Source organism: Mesoplodon bidens (genome assembly GCF_964165515.1).
Source record: "Mesoplodon bidens genome assembly, chromosome: 1".
Taxonomy (NCBI): domain Eukaryota; kingdom Metazoa; phylum Chordata; class Mammalia; order Artiodactyla; family Ziphiidae; genus Mesoplodon; species Mesoplodon bidens.
The window spans coordinates 226,595,454-226,610,898 of record NC_138176.1 but is presented as its reverse complement, the minus strand read 5'-3'; the positions used below and the strand labels follow the sequence as shown (position 1 = coordinate 226,610,898).

The 15,445-nt window shown below is 47.3% G+C and overlaps 1 protein-coding gene across 5 annotated transcripts in view; it reads left to right on the top strand.

Moving 5' to 3' along the window:
- The window catches only part of GATB (glutamyl-tRNA amidotransferase subunit B), an 80,938-nt gene that overhangs the window by 33,115 nt on the left and 32,378 nt on the right, over nt 1–15,445 (top strand). For all 5 annotated transcript variants that reach the window (XR_014015216.1, XR_014015217.1, XR_014015218.1 and 2 more), the window contains exons 4-8: nt 887–1,085; nt 1,497–1,619; nt 10,546–10,659; nt 12,859–12,943; nt 13,658–13,702. Coding sequence is in view for 2 of the 5 variants with exons in the window: in XM_081226050.1 (XP_081082176.1) it covers nt 887–1,085; nt 1,497–1,619; nt 10,546–10,659; nt 12,859–12,943; nt 13,658–13,702 (566 nt within the window). In the remaining 3 variants the exon portion in view is untranslated. The remainder of the gene's footprint in view (nt 1–886; nt 1,086–1,496; nt 1,620–10,545; nt 10,660–12,858; nt 12,944–13,657; nt 13,703–15,445) is intronic.

Below are 15,445 nucleotides of genomic sequence, written 5' to 3'. Positions count from 1 at the left end.
ATCCTGACATTGACACTTACTGGCTCTGTGGCTTTGGGCAAAGCCCTTCCCCCCTCCATTCCCTGTAGCCCCTTCCTAGGGTTGTCTTGAGGATTAAATGGTGTGAAGTGCCGAGAACAGTGTCAGGGGACACTAACTGTGTCAGTGTCAGTCTCTGTTCTTCCCCAGTTCTCCGCCCTGACCTGCCTTCTCTTTAGTGTGTGTTGATGCACGTGTGCATTTGAAAGTAATTCTTCCTCCCCACTTAGAAGGTGGCCAGGGAGCTCTGGCAACATCCATCAGTATTTTAGTGCTCCGTGCTTTGCATTAGCCGGGCGTGAGTGTCACAGCATTTTCTGGCCCGAGGAACAAGGCAAGTCGGGTCAGGGAGGGCAGCTGACGTGACTGGTGAGCTCAGAAAGCAGGAATGAATCCAGCTTCACCGCACTAGCAACTGGCGTTAGCTGTGCTGAGAGTAGATGGCAGGATGCTTAGCCAGCACTTCCAATAAGAGGGTCTGTCAGGAGCCCAGTAATCAGATGCAGGGCTGAGCTAATGAGCTCAGTGGAAACAATACGTTCCTTTCTTAGAGGCTTCAGACAGAGAGATTATTGTTATTCCCCAAAATGGTACTCCCTAGGGAAGATAGGATCCACGTTGTTGACTGCTTCATTATTGGGGGTGTGGGTGCAGGGACGGGGAAAGGGGCGTCCAGAGAAGCCAGAAGAGGCCAGGCTAAATTACGGCTGCAGCACATAAACTGATTCGTGTCTCCTTTTCCTTTTTTCCTTTTCTGTTCTGTTGTGGTTTTAAGTAAGCCTGTAGTTTTATGACATTAAAAGGAATGATCAACTAGTTCCCAGCTTTGACCTACAGACGAGTGACTCTGGCCCACATTTGCATGCAGGCTGGCTACCAGATTACCCAGCAGAGGCTGCCCATCGCCGTGAACGGGAGCTTGGCGTACAGCGTCTGTGTGGGGAACAGGCGGAGTCAGATGGTCACCAGGACAGCGGGGGTCAAGCAGATCCAGCTGGAACAGGACAGCGGCAAAAGCCTCCATGACAGCCTGCGGTCCCAGACGCTCGTTGATTTGAACAGAGCGGGTAGGCTTGGAGAGTTCCCATTTTCCTTCCCGCCACTTCCCCTCCCCTCCAGAGTTTGCCCAAACCGACTGAGGAGGCAGACCCCGGAGCCTGACCGGTGGCGATGGGAATATCAGCGTTGGTGTTGGCAGCGCTGATCAGAGAGCCGGGCTGGGACTCTGGTTTCTGTGCGCTTGCAGCTAACCCACCCCTAAAACGAGACAGCGTGGCCGCCTAGTCACACACCCAGCAGCTTGACATCTGAAGCAGACATTAAAAGAAAAGAACCAAAGTTAAAAATCCAAAAGTGAGGGGAAAGTGAAACGATTCAGGGCCTGTCGGTGCTGCAGGGTTTTCCCAAGTTTCAGCCTGATGTACCTGCGGGTCAGACTGGAGAGCTCCAGTCAGACTGACTCTGCCTTTCTTTGGTAGGGGTCGGCCTTCTGGAAGTGGTCCTGGAGCCTGACATGTCCTGTGGAGAAGAGGCTTCTGCAGCCGTCAGGGAGCTGCAGCTGATTCTTCAGGCCCTGGGCACCAGCCAGGCGAACATGGCAGGTAGCGGCCACAGAGGCAATGCCCGCCTCTTCCCCATCTCCCTTTCCGCTCCCGGGCTCTCTCCTCACTGGAGTCTTACTCTCTGCAGCAGCTGCAGTGGGGTTGTTTGCATCCTTTTCTCAGCCTTTTCTACCTCAGGGTTTGGGGGTTTTTTCCTTAGAATTTTCCTTGGATTTTTTTCTGAGCCCCCGACCAAAAATAAACACAAACAGCGGCCCTGCGGAGGTGCTGAGCCCGAGTGTGAGATTAGGAGCGCAGGGACTGGAGGTGTCCTCCTGGCCTCTTGCATCAGGATGTTGTGAGAATTAATAAAATAATGTGTTTGAACAGCTTCGTCGTCCTCAGAAGACCCTGTGTTTATGCACAGTAGCTCTTCGTTTGTGAGTTCTGTGTGGGCAGTGCTTCATTGCTACTGGATGCTTTTCCTCTGGGTCTCTTTCCGCCTTCTATAGAATTTCCATCCAGGTAAGCTGAAGCCAGACTGTATCAACTACAAACCAAGGTTATGATTTCACAAAACTTTAACTTTGAGATAAAGTCTGAAATTCAATAGAAATATAATAGGGCATTAAACAGAAAAAACAATGCGAAAACTTGGGATCAAGGAAACTATACATTTTAAGTGTTTGCAAATTGGATACAAAGATCACAAGTTTCGGTCAAACTCAGTTTCTTCATGAGCCTTTCCTAGCACTGCCTTGCCCGCCCTTACATCCCCGAATGCTCGTCTCTCCCGTGGTTTTCCCCTATTTTCTGTTCCCAGGGGCTTTTAAAAACGTCTGCCGCTCGCAGAGCGCTCCCTGACAGCGTGGGAAAAGGCTGCAGGTTCTGCATCTGCAGTGGTTAATTCATCTCTCAGTACAGTGTGTACTAGTCAGGGCTTTCCAGAGAAACAGAACAAACAGAATGTGTGTGTGTGCACGCGCGTGGGGCATGTAAAGAGATTGATTATAAGGAGTTGGCTCATGTGACTGTGGAGGCTGAGGCGTCCTTAAGATCTGTAGTCATCAAGCAGCAGGAGAGTCAGTAGTAGAGTTCCAGCCCAGGACTGAAGGCCTGAGAATCCGGAGAGCGGAGGACGAAGTTCCAGTCTGAGCCAGAGTCCAAGACAAGACCAGTGTCCCCGATCCAAGGCAGTCAGGCAGAGACGGCAGATTCCCCCGATGCCGAAAACTCGGCCTCTGTGCGCTGGTGCCAAATCGAATCTCAGAGACAGAGTTTGGGGTGAAGTAGAAAAGAATAGGTTTACTCCTTTGCCAGGCGGAGGGGAACACAGTGGACTCATGCCCTCAAAACTGTGTGTCCCAACCCAGGGGGATTTGGTGAGGAGTTTTACAGCAGTGGTTCAAGGGCTGGGTTGCTGATAAGGATCAGGGTGTGTGCAGGGCCTGCATTCCTTTAGTCTGGTCTCAGGTGATCTCCTGATGAGCTTCTGTGGTTATCAAACTGTGACCTTCTCTGGAATGAAGAACGCTTCATCAGGTGGTTAACGTCTTCCACTTGTTGGGGGTTTTAGTTCTGTAAAGAGCTCAAAGATAGTGTTCTGTGTGTCCCTTGAGGGGACCCAGGACCCTGCCCCAAGGCTGCACTGTTGTTTCTTGGCTGCGCCTCCCTTGTCTCTGCATCCCCTCCCTTCCCTGGTTAGCAACTGTTTGAATCTGCACTTTGAACTCAGGGAAGGTCATGGAGGCTGAATGAAGCCTATTTCCTTTAATCAAGAAATGAGGGACACAGAAAGGCTTCCATGTCCAGGAGCCCCGCAGGGTCCTGCTTGGCTTCACCCCGACTCTGCCTTTTGTTCTATTCTGGTTTTCAGCGGATTGAATGAGGCTCACCCACGGTGAGCAAGCAATCTGCTTTACTCAGTATATCAATTTGAATGTTCATCTCATTCAGGAACACCCTTACAGACACACCCAAAATAACATTTAACCAAATATCAGAGCATCCCTTGGCCCAGCCAAGTTGACACAAAAAATTAACCACTGAACATGTCACAGAGGGTGCCACTAAGTACCATTGATGGGGATGATTCATCTCCCTGTCGGTTTATCATACCATTTACCAACCATTTTGTCACACGTTTATTCACATGTTACAAAGGGACTTCAGAATTTGTGATGCCACATTTGTCACATAGGACATCTAATGGGCAACAAATTGTATCATCAAAGCCCTGGTACAAGTTGAATCTGGAGATGGAACTTGCCAATTTGCTCTCTTCTTTAAGCTAAAGTCTGGAAAAACAGCCAGCCACATGAGTTTGAATGGAGCGCTCTGTGTTAGAGCAAGAGAATTCTCTATTGTAGATTTATGGCTCACGCTGTCTTTTTACCCACAGAACAGAAATGAAATATGGGCAGATTGGATGGTTATCCTATGCACTGTTGCTTTAAAAAAGTTTTATTATTCCATTCTTCTTCAAAATAACTGTGATTCCTACCAAACCTATGGAATAATAAACAGGCCACCTGTTAGCAGAGAAATAGTCCCATCGGGTCCTTGCCAAGAGATAAACCATAACAGCGAGAACTCATCAGGCAGTGACAGCTGAGAGGGTTCATTAAATCTTATTTGTTGTGACACTTTTTGTTGCTTTTAAATACAAATCAGACAGCTTTGCCCCCAGCACAGCAGCAGAGTGGCTGAGGTTGTCCTGAAGTGCTCTGGGTAGTGAAGGTCTGCCTGGAGTCTGCAGGTGTCCGGCTTTCAGTGCTCTCAGCACTTTATCAGCACAGGCCCCTTTCCCATTTCTGTCCCACCACCATAGGCCACTGTGTCGCCATTGGAGAATGCAGCCTGGGAACCAACCGAAGGCTGCCCTGGAGAGCGCCAGTGGACCCCCAGCGTGCTTTTGGAATGAAACTTAAATTGCTCCGGGCTGTGCTTCAGTGAGTTCCTGATAGTTTTGCTAATGAGCGTGGACTAGCTCAGCTTGGGTTCCAGAAGTCACTTCCTTCTCAGGATGTTTGCCACTGTTGAGATCCTCAAAGCAGTCTGCTGAGTTGAATGTGTACCAAACTGTATAGGTACTCTAAATGTTTCCAAGGTTGTAATATCTGCCGGTTTGAACATCGAGTATGTGCTCATCAGTTCAATAAGCATTTTTTAAATTAATTTATTGTCTCATTTAAACTTTATGACATTCCTGAGAGATGGGTATTACTGTGCCTACTGTACAGGTGAGTAGTTGAGGCTTCCAGAGGTTGGGTTATTTGGCCAAGGTGCACAGGAAGTGCCCGAGCCCAGGTGTGTCTGACTTCAGGATGCCTTCCTTTGTAAGCACTGTCACCCTGCTTCCTAGTGCCAGCCATGACAGTGTCTCCGCTGCTGTAGATAACAACCTTGAGGGCTTCCCTGGTGGCGCAGTGGTTAAGAATCCGCCTGCCAATGCAGGGGACAAGGGCTCAAGCCCTGGTCCAGGAAGTTCCCACATGCCGCAGAGCAACGAAGCCTGTGCGCCACAACTACTGAGCCTGCGCTCTAGAGCCGGCGTGCCACAACTACGGAAGCCCGAGTGCCTAGAGCCTGTGCTGTGCAACAAGAGAAGCCACCGCAATGAGAAGCCCACACACCGCAACAAAGAGTGCCCTTGCTCGCCGCAACCAGAGATAGCACGCGCGCAGCAAGGAAGACCCAATGCAGCCAAAAATAAATAAAATAAATTAATTAATTAAAAACAAAAAAACAAACAATCTTGGGAGCTGGGTTAGCAGAGTGTGAGTGCTGAGGACACCACAGGCCCAGACCTGGGTTGGAATCCTATCCTACCGCTTCTAGCTATAGAAACTGGGCGAGGTATTTGACTTCTCTGAGCCTCCCTTTCCACACTTGTGAAACGAGTCCCTAAATAACTGTATATGGAAAGAGAAAGGAAGAAACCAAAGAGGAGAGGAAGTCATCCTAGTCATCAAACAGTTGGGGCTGCAGGGTGGGCAGGCGAGGGCTGGCCTTGTGGAAGAAAACCTGGAACACCGTCTTGGACGCGTCAGGTGTGAACTGCCTAAAGGACGTCTAAGTGGACGTGTCATTAAAGCTCTGTTGTAGGGAAAGAACATGGTAATGTGCATAAAACGTATCACAGGTCCTGACACATAGCCTGTGCTCATGAAATGTCAGGTGCTTCTATTGACAATGATAAGTAGTATTACATTCACAGAATCACCACTCATTGTGGATGAAGAAAACTTTGTGAAATATGTTGGATAAAATTGAGCCACATTATTTATTTTACTTTATTTTTTGTCAAACCCTGTTATTTAAGTTCTGGAGGGTATTCAGTGAACAGAATGAGACAGTTTAATAGACTTTCTCACTAAATCTTCAGGCCCCTGCTGTTTACAGAAACAGTTTTCTGCCCTGATGTTATATTTCTGATGTGTGAATGTGTTTTAAAAAAAAAAAAATGTGACTGCACCATATCACTGTGCTCAGTAGTACAGTTTTTTTTGTTTTGCTGTTACAAATCTCTACTTCTAGAGGGTGGAAATTGAGCTTGATAACGTTCTTGTGAAGGCCCTCCCCCAGTGTTGCAGATTGCATTGAAGCAAACGTGACTGTGAGGCTTTTGTGGACTTGAGGCAATTTACCTTAATTTGTTTAAAAGGTATTTTGTCTTCACTGGGTAAATGCCTTTTGTGAGTGTTGGATGCTGTATTTGATTCCAGGGAAGTGAACTGTCTTTTTTTTTTTTTTTTTAATTTTATTTATTTATTTATTTATGGCTGTGTTGGGTCTTCGTTTCTGTGCGAGGGCTTTCTCTAGTTGTGGCAAGCGGGGGCCACTCTTCATCGCGGTGCGCGGGCCTCTCACTATCGCGGCCTCTCTTGTTGCAGAGCACAGGCTCCAGACGCACAGGCTCAGTAATTGTGGCTCACGGGCCCAGTTGCTCAGCGGCACGTGGGCTCTTCCCAGACCAGGGCTCGAACCCGTGTCCCCTGCATTGGCAGGCGGATTCTCAACCATTGCGCCACCAGGGAAGCCCCGAGTGAACTGTCTTTCAACACTGCAGGATGCTGAGTCCCCTCAGACATCTATGGAGTGCAGTCTTCTCTGGGAGAGACTCAAACTCATGCTTTTATTCCTTTTCCAAATTAAAAGTCTAAATCGTGAAAGATGGTTTTATTTTTAAAAGCAGGAGAGGTCCAATTCAGGGTTCTCAGGGCTCAAAAAAAGTTCTCTCCCAAGTATCGAGGTTTGGCTGGGCAGAGCTCAGCATACTTGAGAAGTTTTCCTTTGAGCTGAATGGGCCTTTCATAGGATTCAGTAGCTTAGTCCTATTCAGACAGAACTTTAGAACCTGTCGGGAACCTACTGTGAGACCAGTCTGCTTACTCGTGGCTCGGGAAAATACCAAGGTATGAATTTATCGAACAATTCCCATGTGCCAGAGGCAGCTCTGGGTTCTGAACAGAGCAGTGGAAAGGGCATTGTTCCTGCTACCTAGGGGAAATATTGTATTCATGAGGGAGACAAATACATTAACAAATAGAACAAAGTAGTTACAGTGATAAGTGCTTTAAGGAAATACAGAGGGTGCCGTGATAAAGAATACATTGGATGGTGAGGGCCTCTGGCCTCTGGAGAATGACCCGAGCCGCAGCCCCAGGGAGCTAGAGGATGAGCATCCAGGAGAGAGCCAAGGCAAAGTCCCTGAGGTGAGGAAAACGTAGAGCGTGCTTAGAGGTAACGCAGGTAGCAGAAGACCACTGTAGGGAAAGCTCGAGGAGCAGGGCAGTGTGGCCTCAGGTAAGGCTGAAAAGGTCTGTGAGGGCTAGATCACCAACAGTGATAAGAAGTTTGGATTTCATTCCAAGGGCAGTGGGAGGTCAGGGAGGGGCTTTTAAGTCAAGGAACGACATAGTCGGATGACCGTTTTGGAAAACCGCCGCGGCTGCTCCGTGGACCGTGGGTTTCAGAAGGGTATGAGTAGAAGCTGAGCCCAGTTCCGAAGCTTTGGCAGTAGTTCAGGCGGAGGATGGTGCTGTTGTGGACAGGGCTGGTGTTGGTGAGGATGGAGAGAGCAAGATGGTGGATTCGAGGTGGTTTTTAGAAAGAACAGGATTTTTGTTAACAGGCTGGTGTAGAAGGCAAAGAGGCCAGAAGAAGTCAAGGACGCTTGAGGAACGACGTGGCGGTGCCATTTGCTGACACTGGGAAGATGAGGACAAAGGCACCTGTGTTGCAGGGGCAGATCCTTTAGTTTCGGAAGCTGAAATGCCTGGGCCACCTCCACGTGCAGATGAAGTAGGCACAGAGGTCAGGGTGGATGGAGTTCAGAGTAGGGTTTTGGCTGAAGAAAGAAATTCAGGAGTTATCAGAACGTGGATGGTGTTTAAGACCATATACATTTACACAGAGAGTGCAGGTAAAGAAGGCAGTCCTGAGTCTGGGTGGGAACAAATGACACGGACATGGAAAGTGTCCAGGAGGTAGGGGGCAGCTAAGGGTGAGTAAGGTCACAGCAGCCGAGGGAGGAAGATGTTTCAGGGAGGAAGCGTTGGTTGGTAGGTCACATGCCGCCGAGGGCCGGCGTATCCAGTGAGGGGAAGACACAGCGTGTCCTGCGTCCGTGGGATTTGGCAGCCAGGGGTTGATGGTGACTTTGACAAGGCGTCTTGCAGAGAGGTGGGGCACAGAAGCCAGGCTGGCGTGGGGGTAGGAGTAAATGGGAGGTGAGCTCACGGAGACGAGACGCCAACAAGCAAGCAATGCTTGTTTGAGAGGTTTTGCTGAAAAGGAAAGAGCAATAACAGCAGAATGATGAAGAGAGAACTGGGCTCAAGGGAGTGGGTCTTTGGGTTCTGTTTCTAGTGAGAAATACTGTTGATTTTGGATACACATGCATAGAGGGAATGCTGAGGAAGAGAGCTAAGGAGTGGTGTGGGAGAAGGGAGAGAACTGAAGGAGTGACGTCTTTGGGAAGGCAAGAGGGGTGGGAGGTTTAAATCTGGGCTCCACTCCCAAGGGCCCTCCATCTGGTCTCAAAGAAAAGACTGATTCAGAATAGACTACCGTCATGTGCTCTACTGATTGCATGTATTCTGGTAGCTCCGAGGAGCCACCAGTGGAGGCCAGCCTACTGATGAGGGTTTCCAGGAGGAGAAGGTGGTACCACTTACGTGGGACCTCGAAGGATGAGCCGAGGTTGAAGGAGGGACAGTACCGGTGATGACGAGGGCCTGTGGGAACCCGCGAGCAGACAGAAGCTCCCCTGATGGGAGGAGGCTTTCTCAGGGAATGAGCCGCAGGACATGCGGGGTGCGTCAGTCAAGACCAGACGAGGGCTCTTGCATACCAAGCAGAGGAGGTGGGATGACCTAGTGGGAGCCAGCTGTGCACTTGGTCAGGCACTGGGAGTGATGCAACCGTCCTGTAGGAGGATGTGGCCAGAGCCGAGCTGGGGGGTGGCGGGGGCTGGACCAGGAGGGGTCACTGAGTTGAAGGTCAGGATGGGATGCGGGTGCTCAGGCAAGGATGGCAGCCGTGGGAAGGGAGAGGACGTGGCAGCTTTGAAGGCTGTTTGGGGGAAGGAACCGACAGGACCTAGTCAGTTAGACTACAGAGGCCAAGAAAGCAGAAGGGTGCCACAGGGTTCCTAGGCCAAGAGTCTGATGATGTCAGGAGTCGTTGGGACTCCTTGAGATTCAAGGAAGCACGTGTTGTCCTAAAGGGGCTAGGGGATTTTGTAGAACCGTGAGAGGTCCGTGCTGGAGACATAGAGTAAGTTCTGGGCTGAAAGGCACCTTTTCCCTGCCTGTCAACGGGGGTGGCCGTTGGAGCGGCAGAGTGGGAATGACAGAGACCTGTTGCAAGGGTCTCTTTTTCTTGGCATAGAATATATTTGAGCTGTTTTATTATTTTAATACGCTTTTGCTATGAAACCTCGGAAAAGAAATTGCTTTCTTCAGCCCGTCGACACATTCCTCTTTGGCAGATTCTTTTTTAGTTCAAAGACTTGCCTAAGAAAAATCCAGCATTTTGTCTTCCCCCTTTGTTCTGTTTTAAATATTGTAAGTGGAATTGGAGAACAGAGCATTGGGGCCTTACCTTGCAGGGTATAAAATGTGATAATTTCTTATCTTTATCTCTCTTTGGCTTGAGATTTTGCCTCCCTCTCCTCCTCAAGAGCCTCTTGGCCCTCTCCACAAACCACCTGCTTCCTTAGGGATTACTGTTCCCAAAATGGGGGGGCTTGCAGGGTCAGAGAAGGTCCTCCCAGGATGGGCATGGCCCCCTCTGAGTCCCTCCCCCACAGACCGTCCCCTTCATAACAGCACTGTCTGTCTGCTGGGGCAAACCCTTAACAGCAGTCAGGAAGGATTCTGAGTCCTGTTTACGGAAGGAAGAGATCATTACAGTACCTGGAGGAAGGACGAGGGGAAAAGCCCAGGTTTCTGGCTCTTGCCCTTGAGCTGTAAATTCTCAAGGCCTCTTATAAATCTCCCAGAATCACGGTTGGAAATCTACATTCCATTGGAGAGCAGTGTAGGGCTATATCACATGACCATTTCTGAAGCCTTCCCCCACAACCCAGCTTTGACACTTTGAAAAACACTTCGGAATAAAACTGCAGGGTAAATCTCCATTTTTAACAGTGTTGTTTTTCTTATTTGGCATGAAAGAAATTAGATTTCTCAAGCCAGTGTATCCAGAATTTCTCCTGCCTTCTGCATGTGCACAAGTGCACAGAAATATACACACACACATACACACACACACCCCTCAGATGCCTTAGGACCATCATTCTCGCAAGTGGGCGGAAGTACTAGCCATGAACTTCAGGACCAGCCTTACTTCCTCTGAGGTTAGGCTGCTGTAACTAAACAGCAACTAGAGTTAGACGTTGCTTGCACTCTCTTGCCTTAAGAAAACCACGACTGCCTCAGAGAATTTCTAAAGTGTTGTCTTCTTTCTTTCCTTACAGAGGGCCAGTTGAGAGTGGACGCCAACATATCTGTGCATCACCCTGGGGAGCCTTTGGGCGTTCGAACCGAAGTAAAGAATCTCAACAGTGCCAGGTTTTTGGCCAAAGCTATAGGTGAATGTCAGCTGTTACTCCTCATATACTTCTTTGTATCAGTTATCTGTTGCTGTCTAACAAGCATTCCTCCCCCCCAACTTAATGGCTTACATGATAACATCTCAGCTTCAGAGTTTTGTGGCTTGTCCTGCCTCGGCTCATTCGTGTGGCTGTGAGGAGCCGGCAGCTCTGCTGAGATATGGGGTCCAAGATGACCTCACTCACGTGTCGCAGCCTTGGTGCTGGACATCTGCTGGGCTGCTCTACCCACGTGGGCTTGCTTCATTCACTTGCCTAGCCCAGCCCTTCTTATTTGGTGGAGGGGGCATCCCAGGAGGACGAAGGCAGATGCCTCAAGGCCTCTTGAGTCATTAGCTCTAGAACTTGCACAGCATCTCTTCCAGCACATTCCATTCAAAGCAGGTTCAAGGGGAGGGGAAATAGACTTCACCTCTATGGGAGGATCTGCAAAATCCTGTAACTCTGTTTTTCCATGTACCACATTCCTTCTGACCAGAGCAAACTGTATAAAGTTGTATTTGTTCCTTATAGATTGGCCACGATTTGACCTAACTGGTCAGTATGTTTTTCTGCTTTTTACCATTTTAACTAATAGATTGCTTGGGCCTGTGTAACCAGGTATTGGTCTTGTTTGTTCACATTGTGGATCTTTCAGTGTGGACAAATGTATACTAGTAGTTAAAGTAGAACAGTTGAGCAAGATCAACACCTAGGGTGGTCCATAGAAATTGATATCTGTGAATGTGAGGGGAAGACATCTCAGAGGAATGAAAATATTCTTTAAAACCAAAGGTATCTAGAGAGGAAGAGAGGAGGGAGGAGGTGGAGGTTAAGGAGCACCCTTCAGGGTGCACAGAGAACGGGATGGATGAATGTGGAGGCACAGCCAAAAGGTTTAGTAGCATCCTGGGTATTAGAAGGAACACAAAAAAGATTTTCTCATCTTGTATAAAACTTTATTATCCTGAACCTGAAATGATCAACTAGCCTCAGTGAAGACACTTTGAGTCTACAAGTTTTCAGGAAAAAAGCATTAAAATGGTCAAGGGGATGACTTACAGGAGAGGAAGGTGTTGGGGAAGGTCCCCGTGTGAAGACAGACTAATGATGGTGGACTCTTCTGCCTGTAAAAGGAGACACAGTCCATATTTCTGAGGCCATGGTAGGTTTGGGTCAGGGAAAACCCTCCAGCTCAGGTTTGTGAAGGGAAAGCTTGGAATGAACAGAAAGAAAGTTCCACTTCACCTTGTAGGTGGTAAGTGTTCTGGAACTCATTATTCTAAGAGGTGGTGATGGGAACCTAAAAAACAAACAAGATTTTAGGTAGATTCATCCCTGATGACTTATGACGGAGACCCCTGCCTGATTTTGGCTGTCCCTAACCTGTTATCTTACGAAGGACCCTTTGGAGTAGTCTGAGACAGAATTCTACCTGTGGTCTGACTCAGGCTGGAGGAACTGAAGCTTTACTGTTACGGGCTTAATTCTCCAAGCCTGTAATTTTTCTACCCCATGTTTCTCCCTACATCACGCCTTTTAGCCGTCCTCTTAGTGTTGCTGCTTTTTATCAGCTATGATAAGAGTTTGGATTTGGGCAAGGGCAGGTGGTACATGTTGGGCAGGGAGTTGAGGTGGGAGGGGAGGCTAAAGCTGTTTTCATAAGGAAGCTTAGCAACGTGGCTGTGCTTTGCCTACCACTTCTGCCTTGTTGGGTGGTGAGGGAGCGTGGCATAGAGCAGTGGCTGTTCATCATTTGGGGTCATAGATCCCTCTCCAAAATATGTGCCTGTGCACACATGCACGTTTGCATAGCATCTCAGGAGGTACTAGACCCCCTTGAAGGCCACCCATGGATCCTGGGATAAAAACTCTTGATAAGCAGCCGTCTTAGATCTGGGGTCCTCCTGCCTCGATATTGGTCCTAGCCCTGCTTCTGCCACGTTCTGTAGCCTGTACTGGGTCCCGCAGTCTCTCTGAGCCTGGGTTTTCTCAAAAAGTGAAGGTGCCAAGCTTCCTCAAAGGCCCTTTCTAGCATGATTATTCTGTGACGGCAGCAAGAATAAAACATAGCATCTATGGGGAAAATTATAAACAACTCCCTTGATTAGTTTTTGACATAAAGATGGAAAAAGATGTCTAATTATTGCTACACTGGATGAAAGGAATCAAAATATGCTACTAAACTATTTTTTTTAGACTATGAAATTCAGAGGCAAATCAATGAACTCGAGAATGGAGGTAAAATCCTGAATGAAACCCGCTCGTTCGATTACAAGCTGGGGTGAGTTTGCATGACAGCATCTTGAATACAGGTAGGTGGGGCTCCAGTCTGGGCTCACCACAGACCAGCCATGTCACCTTGGAGAAGGTACTTAGCTTCTCTGCACTTCGGTTTCCTCATTAGTAAAATTAGGAAAATACGGTACCCTACAGGGTTGTGATATGCCCTCTAGGGCTGGTAAGAGGTTTCACCTGACTGCCATCAGACTTGCTGAGTCTTAAGTCCTGGCACTTCCCTGGCTTCCAGCTTACCTCCTTGGTTCCAAGAATTTTTACTTCCTTAAATTCTATCAGACCTAAGTTCTGCCAATTTAAGCTAGAAGTGGAAGAAAGCTTAGAACTGGTTGTAGAGGTGTCTTTTTCTGTTTAGATATCTTTGAGTCTAACTTTCTGACTCTGAATTTTGAGGATTTTATACACTTAACAGAAGACTGGGGAAAAAAGCTCAAGAGCCTGGAGTTTGAGCTGGTTAAATGTTGGAAACGTTGAAGCAATTTCTTTTCTGTTCTTTTCTTTTTCTTTAATTATCATGCTAAACATTTGTCTTTCTTTAATATTATTTCTGCAATGTATTCATGAAACTGTCTCCTAAGGAAGGCTGAGGAGCTTGAATCCCCTGGGTCCCCTATTGGTAGGGGAACCCCTGTCTGCATTTACACTAGCTGATGCTGCATGCAGCATTTTTTTTTAATGTTTTCTCGTTTAACTGTCACAGGTGCACCGTGCCGATGAGAGACAAAGAAGGAAAACAAGACTACAGGTGGTTACTCCTCTTGTCAAAACACCATTCTGTATTTGGGTCATATTCCAAATCCACTTACAGACCAACATGATCCTAGATTGCTTTTAGGAACCACTTTTCCTTGTTGTTGTCGCATAATGGAAAATCTAAGCTTCCTGTTTTATGTGTACTCTGAGAGGAAGAGTATTTTCTTGATTTGGTAGCCTTGGGGTACCTTATTTGACAGGATTCAACAACTGGAAAACACTTGTTCACTCCCCTCTGTGTCAGACAGAGTTTTCATAATTGAGCTAAGAGGATGGCAGTTGCGGGGTGGGGCCTAGGCTGTTCTTATTCTCATGTTCAGTAACTAATGCAGTAACACTGAAGTTCTGTGAGAAGGTAGAAAAAAGAGATGTATATGTCAATGGCAAGTCCCTTCAAACCTCAGGTGATGCTGTTTAACACCGTAGACCTCATTTGAGATCCAGAAATAAAGCAGATAATAAGAATAGCTTCCAATAAATTGAGACTTTTGTTTCCTCCCAGTTTAGCAGACTGCGGAAATTAAAGATTTAAGCAACAAAGTTGTGGGGGTTGGCACTTTCCTTTGCGAAGGGCAGGAGGAGGTAAGAGTAGCCATTGCTGTCAATGAGGAACAAATATAGCCTCGAGATTCAGGAAAGACGAAGCTCACAGACCCTTAGAATGCATGTCACCTCGAGGACTCCTCTTGTGTGTCTGTCAGAGTCACCATCGTTCTAATTATAGTGATCCCTCTAGGTTCAGTCTGTTCTTCCTAAGAACGTCTTTGTTTTCCAGTGTCGCCCCTACTCTGTTTATGCCGCTTTCTCACTGAGCGTGGAGTTGGCTTTTAGCACAGCCAGTGGCTTCAGCTCAGTCTCTCAGGTTAACAGATGGGATTCAGGAAGCCTCCCTTTCGTTTCCTCTTGCCTTCAGAAGTCAGACTAATTCATAGCACAGATTTGGCATTGAGGTGATGGGTTGCTTGCCCTTCTGAGCTATTACCTTGGAGCCACCATTTATTCTGCATTACCCTGCTTTTGCATAAGCCCTTTGACAAGTATGGGCAGAGAGAAAACGTTAGATGCTAGAATAGAACAGAGGGAAGGACATCTTTATTTCACAAGAGCATATGCAACGGTGCGGCTTCCACATTTTTAAAAAAATTAGTTGACTTTTTTAGAGCAGTTTTAGGTTACAGCGGAACTCAGTGGAGATTACAGAGTTCCCATATACTCCTTGGTATGTGTCGTATCCCCCCCCCGCCCCCCGCCCACACACACACAGAGGTTCCTCTGATAACATCTTGCATTAGTGTGTAGTGTGGTACCTTGGTTAATATTAATGAGCCAATATTGATACCTTATTATTAAGTAAAGTCCATGGTTTACATTAGGGTTTGTGCTTTACGTTGTCCATTCTGTGGGTTTTGACAGATGTATAATGACATGTAGCCACCATTACAGCATCATACAGAACAGTTTCACTGCCCTAAAAATCCCTTATACTCCCTTTATTCATTCCTCCTCCTCCCCTAGCTTCTACATTTTATTTAGGCAAAATCCATTTATTTCTTGCACTTCTCAAGAATGAAAGTTTTCTTTTTCTTTGACTTTTCATCTGTTACACAAATACTGCTAAAAATATTTTAAAATTTATAGTCTTTCTTCCTAAAAAGTAAATTGTTCTCATTTGGTCCTATTTTTTCCAGCCTATGTCTTTATGAATATATACTTTATCCACAATTATAAACCACCG